General features: G+C 37.6%; 1 protein-coding gene across 4 annotated transcripts in view; it reads left to right on the top strand.

Annotated features, from left to right (window-relative positions):
* The window catches only part of CNTN4 (contactin 4), a 913,259-nt gene that overhangs the window by 745,108 nt on the left and 147,598 nt on the right, over window positions 1–20,553 (top strand). For 2 of the 4 annotated variants that reach the window (XM_078075913.1, XM_078075910.1), the window contains exons 8-12: window positions 1,835–1,937; window positions 4,496–4,680; window positions 17,002–17,138; window positions 19,832–19,873; window positions 20,400–20,529. In XM_078075913.1, coding sequence (XP_077932039.1) covers window positions 1,835–1,937; window positions 4,496–4,680; window positions 17,002–17,138; window positions 19,832–19,873; window positions 20,400–20,529 — 597 coding nt within the window. The remainder of the gene's footprint in view (window positions 1–1,834; window positions 1,938–4,495; window positions 4,681–17,001; window positions 17,139–19,831; window positions 19,874–20,399; window positions 20,530–20,553) is intronic. The other 2 variants (XM_078075924.1, XM_078075918.1) reach the window with 1 other exon arrangement.

The raw sequence follows: 20,553 nt of genomic DNA, 5'->3' as shown, positions 1-20,553 counted from the left end.
AGTGCAAGAGAACTCAGACCAGCCAAAAAGGAAGGAATAGTTTTGTATCTTTTTGTGGCAAGCATGGAATTCGTGTATTTGAATCTAGTTTTGTAGTGTTACTCATTGCAGTGGTGAGACACCGTAATAAAAGAGGAATCGTGGATGAGAGATGCAGCCTGAAACACTAACTAGTTTGTTGTAAAACTGAAGATAAACTGCTTGACCCCTTTGAGATTACAACCTTGCTCACAAAAGGAAAAGACAGATTAGGACTGATTATAATTGGGGGAAAAGTGGTTTTGAGTCCTTTTTTTTTTTTTTAAGATGTATTTATTTTAGAGAGAAAGAGTGCAGGCACGCACATAGCAGGGAGGGGCAAGGGGAGAAGGAAAGAGAAACTTTAGCAGGCTGCACACTGAGCGGGGAGCCTGACAAGGGACTCTGAGATCACGACCTGAGCAGAAACCAAGTGTCGAGCACTTAACCAACTGTATCACCCAGGTGCCCCTATTCAGAGTCCTTCTGAGAATAGGTTGCTAACTATAGATCCTGTCTGTGGTAAAGTGTGCATCCATGGATGCCAAGATTAAAAATGCTCAACTAAATTATTTCAAGGGTCCCTTCCAAATCCAATCTTCCCTGTCATTCTAGGAAAGGAAAAAACCAAACACTTATGTTCAACTTTGCACTGTTGATGACATACCTCATAGCAAACCTAGCTAGACAGTTATGCCATCTGACAGTGTTGATTTTTCCTTTTACACATTAAGGAAATCCCCTTGATTCTTCCCAAACATTAAAGCTGCAGATGAAAAGGATCACCTCTGCAAAATGAGTGGAATTATTTCTCTCTGTCATTGTCCTCATCCATTCCTTGCTTTTACCTTTTCTTCTGAATCCCTCAGTCTTTTTTTCTGTAACTATGGGAAGCCTAAAAGAGAGGTGAAATGGAAGATCCTATCATTTCTTAGTAAGTTAGGTAATTCCAAACTTTATACTGGCACAGCTGAATCAGAGTCCATGGAAAAGGATTAGAAATTGAACAGAAATAAATGTATTCGATCAACTAGAATAGTGGGAGATGGGGTCAAGAATGTGTTGATAAGAAATAATTGATAAGTCTTTAGTTATAAAGTATGGACTTAGATTGTTAGGTTGTGTTACCATGGCCACAGTTGTGCATTTTCTAGGATATGGGAAAGTGGGAGAATATGACCTTCAAAGTAAACATGCCGTTAGGAAGGTGGGTATAATTTTAAGATTATTTTCTGTAGTTGCTTGCTACTGTCCTTTTTACATTGGTTCAGAATACAATAATACTGGCATTTGATGTTACCTTCTGTGCACGAATTTATGATTAATTCACATTGGTGTTGAAAGTGAATGATAAAGTAATTTGTGTTCACAAATTGATTATTCAGATTTTTTTCTTATCTAGACATAATAGACCATGGAAGTATTTTTTTGAATATTTAAAATTTTTCTGCAGTATGTTTTCAAAAAGATAATTTATTTTATTTTCCTGGTGATTAGGACTTTATCTCTCCCCTCCTTTTTTGGTTGGTTGGTGACTGCCTTAAAAAAAAAAAAAAAAAAGGTTTTTTGATAAGTGAAGTTGTATGCACGGAGAATTTGATCCTAGGCAGATGGTAGGGCACTGTGATACAAAATTTCCCCTAGCAGTAACTGGGAGAAGAGCCACAATTCAAGGCTGGTTAGAGATAGGACCAGCTTTAAATGAAGAAATTAATTGTGCACATAATGATGTATGAGAGCATCCTACATTAACAGAAAAACACTTATGTACATTTTAAGAGAACCTCAAAGACTTAGTTCCTTTGTTTATTCACAGGGGTGATGGGTGAATATGAGCCAAAAATAGAAGTACATTTCCCAGAAACAGTGCCGACTGCCAAAGGAACAACAGTGAAGCTGGAATGCTTTGCCTTAGGAAAGTAAGTTCTGGTTTCTCTTCCATCTTGTCCTCCCTTCAGCTGGGGCAGGTAGAGAATTTTATTTGCACTGTTTATAGCGATGGTTTCTGAGGTGACTGAAAAGCAAAACAGGCCTTTCTTTTTGTAATTCTATGTATGCATCTTTGATTCTGCCCTCTCACCATGGAGAGGGGACATGTAATGGTGCAAGGGGGATTAGGCTGCCACAATTGATGTGGCCACAAAAGAGAAGAGAATGGGCAATTCTGAAAAAGTACTTTGTTCTATTATTGTGACCTGTAATGTGCACACTGTCTAACCCAGAATGACAGGAAAACAATGGCCTTCATTTGAGGTACACTCAAGCTGACTATTTGGGAAAATATGGACTTTCCTTCTGGCCCTAATTTACAGAGGATGCATCAAACTTTTCTTGAATTTCTTTTTAAATGACCAGTCTCTTCTCTCTACTTTGGATTTCCTTCTCTTCTGGCTAAAGATACGTAAGATCTTATATCTGAAAATTATTCACAACTTTATTATTAAGTCTGTGGAGTGATAAGCCTACTTGAGATCCCCTTAACATTTCCATAGAATATCTCTCAGAGGGCCTAAAGAAAATGAAACACAGATCAGTTAAGATTTTCCCAGTAACCCTGAAAAAAGGGTTTGGCACAAATGATACACACTATCATCTGAAATGAGAATTTTTAGATCATCTGTGGATTTTAATGATTGGTGTTATTCTCTACACCCAACCCCCTCTCTCCGGCTAGCCCATTGCTAATTCCTCATCCTCTCCCTGTGCCCAAATGTTGACTAAGGCAACAACACTAACTTGTGCTCGACCCCCATATTAGCATCTAATCTGTTTCTGTAAATTTTTTGCATTTCACAGCAACCATAGAAGAAAGATGTTCCTTTTTATCATTGGATTTTCAGCTCTAATAAAAGGATTCTTTTGGTTTCCATGTTTTTAAGTCAGGGCGGTGTAAGCTACAATACAATGATAAATTTTTGTATCCTGAAAACTTACCACATTAAATAAGCTATGACATATCTATAGAACTGAGCACTGTACAGACATTAAAAGTCAAGTTGTAAAGCAACATATGAGACAGAGAAAATACCCATGATTTATTGCTAAGAGACTAGAAGCAGATTGCTAAACAGTATAACATGGCCCCATTTTTTATTTTAAATATATACATTGGGAAACACAATCCAGGGAAAAGGTGAAAGCAGGTAGCTGGATAGGCCAGGTATAAATTTGGTAAACTATGCAAGGTGACACCTTGAAAAATCTTTTTTGGAAAAAGAGCAAAATTTACATCGTTCATACTTCAAAGGGGGTATGAATTAAACTCTATTCACAGTGCTTGAATGGCACTGGAATAAAAACAAAGGACCAAAATTGGGCTCCTCCAATCTACACAGAAATGTTTGGGTATGCATATCCAGCTGCCAAAACACATCATCATTGCCCACTTACGAGCAGGAAGACTATGTCTAAGTACAGTTATTTGTAAAGGCACATATTAAGTGTATATCTCATCAAATGTAAAGGCACCCGTAATGTACTTTTGATAGAGCCCTTTCTGCATTTTGAGTTAGTGTCTGTTGAATTAACTTAAATTGTTCTAAAACAAGTATAGTAGAATTGATGGCTTTAATTTTTTAAATACCATCTCAGGTTTTCCAGAGAAGATTAGCAAGTCTTTAGCCTAATTACTTCTCTGTGTGTGTTTTTGTGAAAAATAAATAAGTAAATAATTGTATCCCCTGGTAGGAAGTTGCAATCTTAAAAGCTGTGGTTAGCTTGCTAAACCATTGATTTGCAGACTCAATGATGCCCTCCTTGCAATTTAAGATGTGTTCTCACTGTTATGGCTGTAGGATGATAGATGCCTTGAGAGTACATAAAGACTCCACAGATGGCTTCTTCCCTTATCTTACTATTTTAAGTGAAATTTCCTCAAACCACTCTCCTAGTGAACTGCTGCTACAAGCTGGTAAGGTTCTATAGAGAATGTTCCAAGGGACACAAAATGGAAGCTGCCAATTTCTTCTTGCCTAACCCTTGACGTGACACAACATCACTTCTGTCTTATTTCAATAATGAAAGTAGTCAAACAACCCAGGAGGTTTAAGGCGGAGGAGGACCTGGACCTTGTATGGGAAGAATGAAAGAATTGCCGCCATCTTCAGTCTGACACATTTGTGCATGAACATTTTTATTTTCATATTTATGATTTAGGAAAAAACAGTTACACTAAAAAATATAACAAACATATAAAAATCTGTTTTTATTTTAGTGATAATATCACATGTTTTTATTCAAGGTTAAGAAAGGTTATTTGATTCTAAGAAAAACACAATATATAGAATAGTAATACTAGAAATGTGGATATGGCTAAAATCATAATAGTGATATGTGAATGAATGAAGTTTGGGAAATACTGTCTAAGGCAAGCTTATCTGTTCAGAACCAAAAAGGAAGGGGTTATGGGGAGCATAGGTTCAAATAAAAGATACAGTTTTCTCGAATTTGTTGCACTTCTTTTTATTCTTGCTATCAGTCCAGTACCAACTATTATCTGGAGAAGAGCTGATGGAAAGCCTATAGCAAGGAAAGCCAGAAGACACAAGTCAAATGGAATTCTTGAAATCCCCAATTTTCAGCAGGAAGATGCTGGTTTATATGAATGTGTGGCTGAAAATTCAAGAGGGAAAAATGTAGCAAGAGGACAGTTGACTTTTTATGGTAAGTTTGCATTTGCAATTTATCATTTGTCATGCTACAGACCTTGGTATTAAAAGCATAAACTGGGAAGTTTGCATTCAGGCTTTTCAGGAAAGACTCTGTCAAATAGGACTGTGTAAAACCCTTGGTTTGCTGCTAATTAGCGTTCCTGGGGTGATTCTGGGTGTGGAGAGTGAGGGTGGGGGGCAAAGATGTTGATAGAGCAGAGAGAAAGAAATCAGGCTGAGGTGTTTGGGAGATGGGTATTAGTGGGAATGCACTTGCAAAGGAGATGTTTTTCCTCTTTCTGTCAAGCTGTAAACCTGACACCAGAAAGCTTTTGTGATTCCTTCTCCTGATGTATTTCTTTTTAAACTGTGTGCTTTTCTTCTTTTGAATTTTGATTTGGAGCTCATGTTAATTCTTTGTAATTGCTTCTATTTGATAGCAATTTAATGTGGTACCATGAACATTTAAAAATGCACACTCCCCAAATTTAGTTCTTATCAGAGTGGAGCGTGACAAATCTCTCTCACCCCAAAGACCTTTTATGTGCAGCTGCTCCTATTCCAATCAAATCATCGGCATTGATCCAAACATAATATAAATGTAAAACTGCTAGCACGTGGTCGTCAATTTAGCCAATCTTGGAAACCCCTGTTAGGGTATCGATTTGAAATCCAAAAAGGGATTTCATTGGATGGCATTTTGAAAGCAAATTGAGTTCTGCCAAATTGGAACATGTCTGAATCCCATCTTTCTGGGGTATTGGAAATAACTATTGTAGATTGATAATTATTCAAAAATAGTTTAAATATACAACAGTGAATACTAAAATGCTGAGAGTAGCTCTTTAGAGGCAAGTTGTAGCAGAAGTTTTAAATGTTCTTTTTTTTGCAATAACAGATACCACAAGGTCTTATTTATTTCACCAATTCTTCTTCCAAAGCATTTCGGTTTTAAGACATAGCCAAAGATTTTGTTCATTAGTCATAAAATCTTCTTTAGAAACATGATTGGAAACTGAGTGGAGATTTCGAGTATCAGCTAGCTTGCAGGGAGCTCCCCCACATGACCCTCAGGATTTAGAACTCACATACCTGGTATATCCAGGGTGGCAGGCAAGCACACATGGTTCTAGAAACTATTTCACGTGATGACCTACCTGGACAACAGTTTTTTGAATAAACTTACACACTTCTTTAATCATTCATCTTTCTTCAACAATTATAAAGAACTAATTCTACTCAAGTCAAATGATGGACTTGATATTTGATCTTGGCTCTTTCTTAAACTATGGTAGTTGATACCATATTTGATTGGTTGAAAAGCAAAGGACTCCATAGTTCATTGACTGAAAAAACATAGAACCAAAAGTTACATATTTGTTTAGTGAAATAAAACTGATGTATTTTTCAAGTGTTTAGGGTACATTTTTCTCACGAGCGTAATAATGATTTCTTATATGTCAGGTAAGGACAACCTGAAATTATTCGGGTAAATGGCCAATTTTTTCTCTTTTTTATTAGCTGAATAGACTTTTCAATTTAGTTGTGATTGTTCCTAAGTGTTATTTCAGTTGCTCAACTAATTGAATAAAGTCATTTTCACTTTCGTGGTTTTCTTTTAAGTGAAGTATCTGTTTTTGTTATGAAAGTATGAAATGTTTTGTAACCAAGAGTTGGTGTAGTGCTTTCTAGTGGGTCAAAGTTTTCCTGCACTGGAAAAAGAATACTCCAGAGTCACTGTTCTAGAGAATCAAACTTGTCACTGGCCTTCAGCCTTGTGCAGTAAAATGGATTTTTTTCTTCAGGGATCCTGCCCTGGAGATGAAAATCAGGTTCTAACAGTGTTTCCCTTTTAAATGAAGTTATCTGCATCCATGCATGGGGGGAAAAGCGGAATGAAATTTGCCTGCTTTCTGAAGATAACTCAGCTTTTTTCTCAGTTGTCAACCACCCTTGGTATTAGAAAGCTTGTCAGATCAGTTGACTTTAATAGTGCTTGGCTGTTGCATCTATGTTTATTCTTTTGTTTTTCCTCAACTAGCATATCAGTGACACAGAAATTATCGAACTGTTTTCATTGTCACAGGAGAGATTAATTATACAAAAGTGCTTGGCTGTCATTTTTTTTTTCTTTCATTTTTTTGGTCTCTATTGGGTTTTCCCAATGCTGACTTCCTAATATCCAGCTGTCTAGATCTCCAATTTAAATGAGTTATTATAATTAAAATCACTGTGTATATCACAAAAGGGGAGAAAATAGCCCCAGTCACATATCCATGAACATTCTGTCTTTGTTGACAAGAGAATTTCTTACAACATTAAGATGTGCTATACTCAGGGATTATAAACCATGGGTTTGACTTTAGAAACTTGCTTCTCTTTATATGGTTCCAATTGTTTATTCTGTTCATCAAGTCTCCACTTCAACAACCACAGGTGTGCTAACTTCTCATCTGGCTTAGCAAAATGGCCATTTTTCTCATCTTACACTGGAGCCATTTAATCTTCCTCCAGGGGCCTGCTGGACATGATTCTGTTGTTCCCATCATCCCTGTGTCAGAATGATGGGAGCCCCTATTTCTGGTAGGAACGCTCCCACTATAGCTGTACCTTTCGGTTAGCATGTGCTACTCATGTTTGAGATGCGTGAAGAATTAAAACTCGTTCTAAAATAAAACATTTTACCCTACGCTGTCTTTCCAATTTATTTTTGCCATGACTTATACTTGACCAGCGTGGTCTAGTTTCTGTTTTGTTATTTTGTTGTCGTTGTTATTTTGAATATAGATGTTACATTAGTTTCAGGTATGGGATATAGTGGCTGGATAAGTTTATACATTATACAGTGTGGTCTAGTTTTAATCTGCTCTTTCAGACATTTTTCAGCATAAAAAACTTTCTACAATACAGATCTGTAATTTTAAAGAGTAAAATACAATAAATCTTTGTTGTTCAAGGTAGACATTTTCCAAGGATTTTAATATATTATTAATTTGTTCAACAACTATTTTTTTCATTGCCTGTTGTATTGTGGAACATCCTGATCGGGTGGGGGTGGGTGGCACAGGCAGTGAAAGAATTCACCCAATTTATAACAAAGGAGATAGAAGTTTATTGAACACTGCAAGGGAACAGTGAGCAGGACAGCAAAAGAGATAATGTCTGCCATGAGGCGGTGGTGAGGGGCTATAGTTATAGGGTGGAGTGAGGGAGTATGGGAACATAAGGAATTTTCCCTTTTTTGGTAACCTTAGGAACTTTGCCCTGTTGTAATTGGTCAGTTAGGGCCTTTGACTATTTCAAGGTGGGTAGCTTAACGATCCTGTTTGCATTCAGCTCGGCGGTCACTCTGGGCCCTTACACGTTGTTCAAGTTTGCATTGCTCAAGCCTTTTGCCTAAAGAGGTCTCTATACCTGTGGCAGGCAGTGTTAGGCACTAGGGTTGCTGTACAAATCCCTGCCCTCAAGGAGCTTGTATTCTACTAGAAGTTGAAGACAATATACTATTAAGAAAACAAATGAACTAGAAAATTTCATATTGTGATAAGAATTATGAAGAAAATAATTAGGATGATATGACAGAAAATAAGGAGGAGGGGAGAAGCTTCCTAAGATAAGATAGTCAGGGAAGACTAGTCAGAGAATTGAACTCTGAGCTGAAAACTAAAGGGTGAGAAACAGCCAGACTTTCAAGGGGAGTACATCCCAGTCAGAAGGTAAGGAATTGCAAAGGCCCCGAGACAGGAAATCACTTGACATGTTTGAGCTGCATCAAGAAAGCCAATATAACTAAATCATGGTGAGAAAAGGCAAAAAGTTTTGAAAAATTGGAGGGCGATTGATACCTTACAAGCCAGGCACAGAGTTTGGGTTTTATTTTGAGTTTAATAGAGGATTTTAAGCAGGGAAATGACTCAATATGATTCATGTCTTTAGAGACCACTCCAGTTGCTTTGTGGTGAATAGATTATGGGGAACCAAGAGCAAAAGCAGGACAACCAGTCAGGGAGCCATCTAGGTGAGATGTTGGTGGCTAGGACTTAAGGAAGGAAAATAAATGGAGAGACTTAACATATATTTTGAAGTTAGAGCCAATAAGACTTACTCTTATAAACTCAGTTTGTAGATGGAACTGCTTCCCAAAGAGATTCTATAGCCAATTTAAGTTTACATAGTAAGAAGCAGAGCTAGATTCCAAATGCCAGGCTTGTTCCTCCATGTTAGAGGTTCTTGAATTTCAGTGTGCATTAGAATAACGTGGAAAACTTATTAAATACTGAATATTGGGCCCTATGCAGCGGTCCTGATTCTGTAGGGCTGGGGTGGGACCTGAGAATTTGTATTTTTTAAAAGTTATGCTTCAGTAATGCTGTCGCAGCTTGACTAGAGCCCATGCTCTGAGAACCATTGCTCTGTGCTAAGCTGTTTGCAAGTGGCAGAGTGAAGCAGAGATTAAAGTTCATGCAAGCTAAGGTGTTCCTGGTTCTCCACAAAGCTCACAGCTTGCTGTCCCATCAGGTATTGTAGCCAGTCTACATAGACAAAATAGAATGAGAGTGCTAAAGTAATTATCTTTGAGGAAGGGAAAGGAAAGTATAAAATGGATTTAATTCACTTGATAATTACTCATTTTTCCACCTCATTGTGTCTATATAGTCACTTCCTTTCTTTCACAAATAGACCTATAGTATTATATAGTCATCATTTAGAAGAATGAAGTGTGAACTAAAAGAACTTGATATTTAATACCTTTTGTATTTCTCCTATAGGTAACAGGTGTTAAGAGAGTACAATCAAGAAAGACATGTATCATATGATCTCACTGATATGAGGAATTCTTAATCTCGGAAACAAACTGAGGGTTGCCGGAGGGGTAGGGGGTGGGAGGGATGGGGTGGCTGGGTGATAGACATTGGGGAGGGTATGTGCTATGGTGAGCGCTGTGAATTGTTTAAGACTGTTGAATCACAGACCTGTACCTCTGAAACAAATAATACATTATATGTTAAAAAAAAAAAAAAGAAGAAGAAGAAGAAGATAACAGGAAGGGAAAAATGAAGGGGGGGGAATCGGAGGGGGAGACGAACCATGAGAGACTATGGACTCTGAGAAACAAACTGAGGGTTCTAGAGGGGAGGGGGTGGGGGGATGGGTTAGCCTGGTGATGGGTATTAAAGAGGGCATGTTCTGCATGGAGCACTGGGTGTTATACGCAAACAATGAATCATGGAACACTACATCAAAAACTAATGATGTAATGTATGGTGATTAACATAACATAATAATTTTTTTTTTTAATTTAAAAAAAGAGTACAATCATCATATTTCCATAAATAGAGGGTATAATAGTTGAGCAGGCTATAATTCATAGACTCCTATCATGTTTGAACTGTAAGGAACTATTGGGTCCAACCCTTTGATTTTTATAAGCAAAGAAAATAAAGCTCAGAGACATAAAATAACTTACCCAAGATCATACAGTGAGTGAGAATCAGAGCTATAACTAGAACTGCTCTTTCTGTTATAATTCACGTTACTTTTCCTGCCAAGAAGACATTTTAATACAATAGGTAAGGGGGATATCCATTAATCATCCAGATACTTTTTCTGCATATTTCCACAACCAGCATCATAAAATGACAACATCCAGATGAACAGTTGACTTTCTCACTTCCTATTTTCTAAGATAATAACCTGATTATTGAGACCAAAAGAGCTCTTTTTATTTTCCTTTCCAAATTACATATTCAGTTGTATGTCTAGACCTTGTATGCTATAGTCCTTTGGCTTGAATGGCAAAACTGTAGGCTTGATGACTCTGCAAACGATGTTTGAGTATCTCTAAGGTCATCAATGAGTGAATACAGAAGCATCATGCCTCACAGCATACTAATTTCCCCCTGAATATGCTACGTATATGTGATCACTAGATAATATTCAGCCCTACAAAGTGGCTCAAAAGACATAGTGACCAAAAATGAACACAGCAGATAAGGTAATTTTGCAGTAGAGCAATAGTCTGCTTAATTGTCCTGGACAGAAATGATATGGAGACCCTCAATTTCCCTCATTGTCACTTAAAATAAAGTCAACAATTTTTGTTTCCTTCTCTTTGTCTGGTAGTTCCAATAAAATGGCTTGCTGCAATTTTTCAAGAGAACATAGTGTAAATGATGGCCAGTGAGAAATGATACAGAAGTAGGGTCATAAGATCCTTACCCTAAAAGAAGCTTCAGATGAGGGAAGAAAAAGTCATATCAAGGACAACATATTGAAATACAATTCAATTCCCTCACTCTGTATTGCCACAGAAAGCAGAGGTGCTATTACAAATTTTATCCAGCAAGGAATACTGTTTAAATATACTTGTGGCAAGTTTTACATAAATGGATTCATTTATCTGCAAATTTCTGTGCTTGTCTAACATAGGAGTTCTCACACTTTTGGTTTCAGACCCCTTTTCACCTTTAAAAATTATTAAATACTCCAAAGAATTTTTGCTTATGTGAGTTATATCTACCAATATATACCATATTAGAAACTAAAACTGAGAATTTAATTTAGTAATTTCTTGATTTTAAAATGACCACATGTTAACATAATTAACATATTTTAAGAAACTGACTGTATTTTTCCCAAAAAAGTTGATGAGAAAAGGGACATTGCTTATGTGTTTTTGCAAATCTCTTTAATGTCTGACTTAACAGAAGAAAGCTGGACTCTTATATGTGCTTCTCTAGTCAATCTATCATGATGTATTGTTTTGGTTGAAGTATATGAAGAAAATCTGGTCTCATACAGATAGGTAGTTGGAAGAAAAGATCTCATGGGCTCTCTGAAAGAGACCTGGGGAGCCCCACTGGTTCTGAGACCACACTTTGAGAGATACAGGTCCAAAAGGATGCTCCCATCATCACTGATGGTAGGGTTGAACATATTTTGAGAGCCTGTAGATAGCGCATGGATGTTGGAGGCAAGCAGACCTGTGTGCCCATCCTAACTGAACCACTTTCTGAATTGAGACCTTAATATTCCTGGGTCTCATCTATAAAATGGGGATAATTCTATTTAGCCTACAGGTTATTATGAGGTTGAGAAATAACATGTATAAACATACTGATGAGATACTCCATAATTACATAGTGTCAATGCTTGGTAGTATTTTTCCTCAGAAGGTAGATAGGGAAGGAGAAAGGGAGAAATTGAATAAGAGCAGATTCTGAGAGTTACTAGGTAGTGATTAAGTTGAAAATTAAAAGGAAATTAATCCATGTTAGGCTAGAGTAATAGCTTGGTTTTCTTGGGTAGAAGTGGGCTTGGTGAACCAATGTGAGGCCTTACAAAAACAATACAAGTGATTGCACAAAATGGGCTCTTTGTGCCAAATGAACAGTATGTGTTCAGTAGGTCTACAATTGGAAGATCAGGAGGAGGTATTTCCTTCGTGGAGGAGGTATTTCCTCAGAGTAAAAACAGGTCAGGAATGAAGTGGAAGAGAATATTCCAAAAACACAAAGTGGTAAGAACAAAAGTTTGAGGAGGAACTGGCTTATTGGACTTGAGGACAAAGAAGACCCTTATTTGACAGGGGCTGTGCATTCACTGGGCATAATTGGAGGGAAAGTAAGAGAACTTGGTAGAACCAGATGACAGAGTACTGTAAATATTAGCCTAAAAATATAAAATGATGGTAATGTTCTTTTAGTATGTATAACATTTACAGCATGCAAAGCACATTCACAAATCCTGTCCGTTATCTCACACACAGATTATTTCCTACAGTCATATCTGTTGTATTTATTAGTGAATGCCTATTAATAGAAATGTGCTTGGTTGCCCTCCAGTATGCCTTCCCAGTAGTCAGCTTTTATCTTTTGTGCAGAGTTTATCATTGTTACCTGTGAGAGAGTTGGCCTGATAGTATTGCCATTGCAAGGGGCAAAAGTTCAGTATAGAGGTAAAGAGACCCTAAATAGGAGTGTCTGAGTGAACCACAAATTAACTGTGAACCCAGGAGATCCAAGAATTCAGTTGGTTCAAGATGCAATCTAAAGACTTAGCATATTAAAGTTAGAAGAGACTTCAGAGACTGTCAAGTCCAACCTTGCCTCAATTTAAATGAGAAAACAAGCTTTCGATCTGCAGGCTCCGAATCCAAGCTGCTTCTTACAAAACAAGATTTAGATGGCTTTAGCATAGTATTTTTCAAAGTGCATGTGTTGTTTAATCATCAGATTCCTTTTTTTTTTTTGCATGAAATTCTCAATATTTAAAACAAAGCAAAGCTTTTCTAGTTGAAGACAGTACCTCCCCAGAACCCTCAGAGCTTAGACTTGAATTTGAAAACCGCCATATTAGGGTGCTTGCCTGCTGTTGTGTGTAGAGTGGATGAGAGCCTGAAGTCAGAGGATGGGAGATTATGAGGGCTGAAGGAAGATCAAATATGGACCCTACCTCAGAACACAATGCAAGTATTTCTGGTAAAGCTGGTCTTTCCATTCAATGACTTGTGCAAATGGGAAGTCAGGGTTTAAAAGGAGACTAAGGATAAGTTGGAAGACTCTCTACAGTAAAGTTTCAAAATTAATAGTTCAAGTACCAGTTCTGGGAACAATGGATTCAAGGCGAAGATTATGAGAATATCTCAGTGATTCTGTCAACAATCCAAATTTCCAGGCTGGAGATAAAGATTTGGGAAGCAACTATGTACATGGGTGGTAAATTGAAGCCAAGTAATTATTTTCAGGTTCATAAAACCCACTACCAACAAACTTCTGAAGCATCGTTAACCAAACCTCTGCATTCCCTGGAGGTGATTCATCTTCTACAAGACTGTGTAAGAAACCAGAAATAATTTCAAATGGCTACTGGGTCATTTTTGCAGTAGTAATTTAAATCCTTTTCTCCAGCATATCCTTTCTTTTACATTTTTAAATTTCTAAGTTCTAAGGCTCAGGATGGCATTCCTTCCTATTAGAAATTTCTGGTTTTGGAGAATCAGAGATCTAGTTACCTTTGAGAATTTTTTGGCCACTAAGTTGAAATTCTATCCATCTGCAATATAAATTCTTATCAGATATGATGCTTGCATGATTCCAGTGGCTGAAATGCACAATGATTTAGGTCATTTCTGGCAGTTATTGCACAAAAGACTGAAATGAAAAAATTGTCCATCTATCCAAGAGACTAACAGTGTCACAGGTCAAATCCAAAGCAATCATTTAACCTTACATTTGAATTTGTAGCTTGAGAACAAGACTTGTTATGTTTTAGAGGGGATTACTCCATTTCAAACCTTGAAAGAACATGAATCACCAAAATAGATGATTTAATAAGTGGATGTGATTAATTCTGTTCAATATGTGGGATCTACATATATTACCCAAAAGGCATTTAAACATTCTTTCTGAAATAATAGTTCTATACCAACCTGTTCAGGCCTTGTTTAGAGTTATTATTTAGACATGGTGTTATAAAATGTAGTTGAATCTAGATACTAAGGAGTAAATACCATGGGCCCATATGCATTAGCCACCACCCATCCCACCTGCCCAGGGAAACCATGTTTTCTGTCATGCACTAAAATGGACCATTTGTTATTCAAGGACTTTGAACTAGGTGACCCAAAAAGATAAGGAGAAATAAAAACAATTTCCATCAGACACAGGACTTCATACAAGAAACTCGGCACAGGACTTGATACAAGAAACTCACCCACTTAGATCTGATTCATCCAGTCTAAGTGAGTGGCAGCAGAAGTCTTCACTGTGTGGGCTTTTGCCCTATAGATCTGCAACTGGCATGTTAAAAAGAAAGATGATCTCATTCTTTGCCATTTATACAATATGATATTCTTTTCCTAATCCTGGGTCCTTGTCCAGGTATTCACTTCAAAAGGAATATGTTTTTATCATTTCAGTTTTGGCTTCTATGAATTAATTTTACTTTAAAAACAAAGAAAGCACCTGATGATGTCTCACAACTCCTGAATTAGTTTGTGATTTCACCTTGGCCAGCACAAATAACTACCATTGAACATTCTTGTCAAGTACCTTAACCTCCATAACCCTGTTGGAAGAGAAAAAATGAACCCATGAAAGTAATTAGTTAGAACTTTGCAAGGTCTTTTCATAATCCTCTCAAGACCCTCCCTTCCCTGCCCCATCTCCTTTTTTTGTGATGGCAAGTTTTTGCTTCCAGCTTTCTATATTTTTGAGAGAAAGCAATGAATAAGCCCAAGTGTTACAGGAAATCTATGACATTGAAATCTCAGTCTCTACAAGTGGTTTTGATGTTTCCTTTTTGAGCTTCAATTTGACATTGCTTCATAAGTTACATTTGCCCTTCCATTTATTTTTCCCTCAGTCTCTTTGAAAAGTTTGGCTTAGTTGTTAATATTCCACATAGATTTCTGTAGCTTTTCTTGTTTGCTTTGTTTTCGTGGACTCTGTGGGGGGTAAATATTCAGCAGGTTGAATGTGAAATCAGGCACACAACTGCCATTAGCCCTATCAGGGTTACACATCAAATTCTCCAAGCAGAGAACAGAAAAGGTATCTACCTTTTGAGCTCCCTTTGCATTAGCAGCAGGAAGATATAGAACAATGGCAGACTTGCAGCTCTTTCAAGGATGAAGGTTATAACCTTCCATTCAAGTTAGTGCTTGTTGATGTTATAACTTTTTTTTGAAAATCAACCCTTTCAGCCTCCCCTCATATGCAGCAATGCATCATCCCCATCAGTAGAGAATTTGTAAAATTGTGTTTTGCTCCTTGAAAAACATGCAATTGCTTGAAGATGGAAAAAGGAGAAAGCAACATTTATTCAGGGACTTAGAGACCTCTGCTGGTTAAGTGACTTGTTGAGTGTTTTTCTAGTTTTGTTTATTAGTAAGTAGGTAAGATAGACAGCTTAGCCTCAACACTAGTAATTTCCTTTTGAATTAAATTATAGATGATTTGAAGCCTCACTAAATGAAGATACTGAGGTTAAGTCAGCTAAGAGACATGTTAAGAATATTGAGTAGCATCTTCTAATTAAATACTGATAACAATTCTAACTTTTAGGTTTATATTGGTAGGCATTACCTATGGAAATGCCCTTTGAGAAGAAAACATTACATAATGATAGCCATGGTTCTCTTCTGCATGAACTTTGGGCTGAAGGTCTTCTACTTAAATACATTTGCCATTACAGTTAACAATAGCATGAATAATGCTTTAGGCAAGGCTTGATATGTATGAAGACATGGAATGTGGAGCTAAGAGTGTCTTTATCTCCATTGAGAACAAGGAGAAAAAAGTGTGACTTCAACTGAAGCATGAGAAAGGTTGGTGGGAATGGTATAGGGCAGTGGGCAATGTGGGAGTTAAGTGCTGTCTTGAATTCCTGTTAGACTGTGGGCAAGACTTGATTTCCTAAGAAAGTTTTGGCAAAAATCAGGATTCATTCAGAGATTTGAGATTCTGGAGCCATACTCTTGGGTATAACATTCTATCAATATGAAATAAGTCAATAATAAACAATGATATAGTCTAGAAGGAGAAAGAAGTCACACAATTATATAATGTGTAGGAGTGAAGTGTATTAGGGACAAACTGAGCTGCTATAACAGAGAGACCCAAAAATACAGTGGCTTAAAAAAGTTTTTCTCCCACATATTTCCCCAAAAATCAGCTGGTGGGTGTGGGGCAGCTTTGCTCTACAAGGTCATTCAAAGTCCAAGACTGGTAAGTCAGCATTTTTATCCTACATAGCTTTTCTCTCTGAGCCCAAGGCTCTTACAGTTGTCACTTTTTTCCCAATCAGTGGTATGGGACAATGAGAGTCCAGGACAAGTATCTTTCAGTAAACTACCTGGAAGTTGCTCTCACTACTTTCACACTGGTACCTTTAGCTTGAAATTAGTCACATAGTTACCTCTAACTGCAAAGAAATCTGGGAAATGTAGTGTATATCTAAGAATGAGCCAAGCCAAAAATGGTGGGGCAATGTAGGGATATTTCTCCTACAAAAAGGAAAAAAAGAAAAAAGAATAGATGATTCAGAGAGGGACAGTTAATTTGGCCATATGGCAATGCTAGTTTTATTTTCTGCCTTTCACAATTAAAAGACCAGCCACATGGGCTGCAAAAACAGGACATTCCAAGTTGGACATAGAGTGGGTTGTCTTTTAAAAGTACCCCCTGAACTCTTACCCAGTCTTGTAATCTGTGAAACATCTGGAAAAGTAATTTTATTTTAAGCCTACTTTTGTCCCTTGATTGCATGTGATAAAAATAGATTGAACATACACTGAATGTACATCTTTTCTTTGCTTTCTGAACTGCTATAGCTCAACCTAATTGGATTCAAAAAATAAGTGATATACACGTGGCCATAGAAGAAAATGTCTTTTGGGAATGTAAAGCAAATGGAAGGCCCAAACCTACATACAGGTGGCTAAAAAATGGTGAACCTCTATTAACTCGGGTAAGCCAACTGATGATAATTGTGTCATACTATTGACTGTAATCTTTAATGTGGCCTCATTGTTATGGAAGGAGGAAAATGATGAGTTTTATTTCCAAAATAATATGCAACCAAATGTTATTAATAGTGGAAAAAATGGAAGTGAATGCAATTGATGCATAGAAACTGTACATAAATCCAGTTCTTCAGCCTTGTTCTTCTGTACAGAATCTTTGGTTTTCACAAATTAACATCTTTGGTTGTACAATTGGAAAGTTATGCAGAAAGTCTGGAACATGTAATTGTGCTAAGATACAAATTTGTGTATGTTCTAGATAAGAGAGAATAAGACCTCTCAGCATACAAATTCTTATCTCAATGTGGTTTTGTTATTCTCTTCTGTCTGTGGAGACTTCTGGACAAGTGATGTCCAATATGATCACCCTCAAAACACCCACTCTGCCTCCAAACATGTAGTAATGACGTATCCAATTGTAAGATTCACATCTCTAATGCAACAGAAATAGAACAAAAACAAAAATGATCCCTGGGACTGGAGGCACCAGACTGTAGGCCTGAGAGCTCAGGTTTAAAAAAAAATACATCATCTCTGGAGACAGGATATAATATCCTTGCAGTAAAGGCTTGGGGTGTGGATCTTCCCCACCTGCTACCATCCAGTGAAAGAAGTAGCCGAACCTATTACCTGCCTGGCGTAATAGGACACTGTGGTGCAAGAGAGGTGGAAAGTCCTGGACTCTGACTCCCACTGGCTCTGGGATGAGAGCTGCAGTAATTGGAGTATCCTCACAGATCAGGACCTCCGAAAATCCATGAGTAGATCTGTTTCTGGACTGTTGGCCCAGGGAATCAGGTAGAGGAGCCACAAAACTGCAAACGGGAATAAAGACAAAGAAAAATAACTCCTTTTCACTAATAAGCCTGCAAACCAATTTTCCAAAATATATGCAAAAATTTATTTTTTAGAAAGATGACCAACCTATAGGATAGTCTAACAAAGCAATAGGGATGAGTCTGTTTAGGGTGCTGAAAGAGTTACATGAAGAAATCATGTCCATGAAAATACAGAAGATATTTTGAAGAGATAAGCAGATAGACTTTTTAAAAGAATAAAATGGAAATTTTAGAAATATATAACCACGGAAATAAAAACTGTATGCAGACTATTAAGGGGAAATGATAGGTTATACTAATATTTTTAAAGGATTTGGAAGGTGTGCTTCTCAAACATTTAGCAAGTGCTAACCTATCTTGCCACCTCAAGCCTATTGCCTCATCTGATATTCACAAGTAAACTTACGAGGTAAGCGCTATTGCTAAGCACAATTTTCACACAAGGAAACTGACTTGTTTGTAAAATGGGCAAAACAGAGCAGTTTGCCTAAGGTCACATCCATCCTTAGTAAGTAATGGAGCCAGGATCCAAATATTAAATGTCTGCCTGATTCAGAAATACCAAAGTTTGCCTGAAAAAGGTTTTCAGAATTGGTTATATGGAAAATAAGATCTTATGGAAAAGGGATGTGGGGGGGAGGGGATATGACATAAAGGGAAGAAAAGCTCAAATGCTCTTTGAAAATACTTCGGTAGTCACTCTCCATCTTTGAGAGTGTTTTCTAAAAACAGACTCTGAAGCAGAGCTTTGCGTTCAGGAGGTATGCTGGGAAAGCTCTCAGAGCCTAACCTGTGAAGGAGTCAGAGAAGACAGACTGGGCAGAGGGAGGTTAAACAGTGGTGCAGTTCCAGCAGAGTCCTTCAAGGGGGCGCTCTGGAGCAGAAAGTCCTTCAGCCGTTCCCAAATTGAGGCAAAGGGCGGCCTGCCTTTGTACCCCTACACTGACCGGTCATTGAATTTGGGAAGTTCTTTCAGCCAAGAGAAGTTCCCAGAGAGACAGAGAGAGAGACCCAGCTGTGAGCACTCATCAAACTTAGCAGCTGAGAGAATAAGTACCTTGGTTCTGAAAGAGCATCTAGAAGGTACTATAAAATCTGCTATGAGAGAGGGGACATTGACATAATACAGGAATGCCCCTCTAAGGGAGCAGACCCTGACAAAGAGCTTGGAATGAAGCAAGGGGGAGGATGAGGAGGACCTTAGAATGAGGAACAATTGTGTCCAATTTAACTTTTTTTTTTTTTATTTTCCTACTGAACTCAAATGTTCACTGAAATTTGACATTTTCCTCAGGTCCCAAGTTGAGAGCCAGTTTTCGTACTCAGATTTCCTTCACTGCAGGCAGCCCAGTGAAAAGTGCCTGCTGTGAGCAATGGTGGGTCATCAGTGCACACAAAGCCAAAAGGGGAATGTCACCCTGTCACATACTCCTCTCCTGTCCCTGGAAGGGCTCCTGCTGGCTCCATGATTCTCCCAATTATAAAAGCCAAACTCAAACCACTACAGTGTAGGGTAGATAACAGGCATTTCCTCCCTATTATTTAATGTGAGGGAACATGGATACCTAGATTTGATCAAGCCTAATAAGGTGCCCGCCCAGCTAAATCACAACCCTAAGGCAAATAGAAAACCAGTACGTCTTTATTTTGTTTCTTTTAAATGGCACGTCCTGGGGAGGAGGAGATCCTTTTTGGGATTTAGGAAAATTGATAATGCAAGTTATATATCCTCAGGCTGACAAATGAGAATGGTCTTTTGCTTAATACACTAACTTTTCTTTCTTCCAATTGGCCACCAGAAGATGGTCCTAAGCTTAGATGATGCCACTGACAGCAACAGAGTAAGGGAACCTTAAATTATTAATACCTACCCTTTTTTTTAGTAAACCTCAACCAATATGAAATATTTGTTTCAGCTTCTCCAAGAAGATTATAATTCTATTAACTTCCAAAGTGTTGCCTGCTCATAATCTGAGTGTTTTAATACCCTAAACAGTAAATTTGGTTATATTCCCCACCCCGCTCCCCCAGTTCGCACAAAGCCTCAGAGTAAAAAAAGCCTTTTAAATTTCAAGTTCATCTATTTAGAGGGGATATTAATCTGTATGGTTTCACTATTGAATCAATGAGAACTCCAGAGAGTCCTACAATTTAAATTCCATTTACCAACTGATGTACAAGGTTGTTCCATTTAGCATCTAACCTGCCACAAATTTAGTTGACAGATGAATAGATCATGTTATGTAAATTGCTTATATGATGGCTATTTTCTTCTCATTAAGCCCCTTTGATATATCATGTAGCAAAATTGCCATAAGGTCTCCGTTGTAGAAGGTCACTGTTTTGTGTTCCTCTTTTCTTTCACAGGATAGAATTCAAATTGAGCAAGGAACTCTCAACATAACAATAGTGAACCTCTCAGATGCTGGCATGTATCAGTGTGTGGCAGAGAATAAACATGGAGTTATCTTTTCCAGCGCAGAGCTTAGTGTTATAGGTGAGTCTTTGTAGTGAAAAGAAA

The sequence above is a fragment of the Halichoerus grypus genome, chromosome 1 (genome assembly GCF_964656455.1).
Source record: "Halichoerus grypus chromosome 1, mHalGry1.hap1.1, whole genome shotgun sequence".
Taxonomy (NCBI): domain Eukaryota; kingdom Metazoa; phylum Chordata; class Mammalia; order Carnivora; family Phocidae; genus Halichoerus; species Halichoerus grypus.
This window is presented reverse-complemented; position numbering and strand designations above follow the sequence as displayed.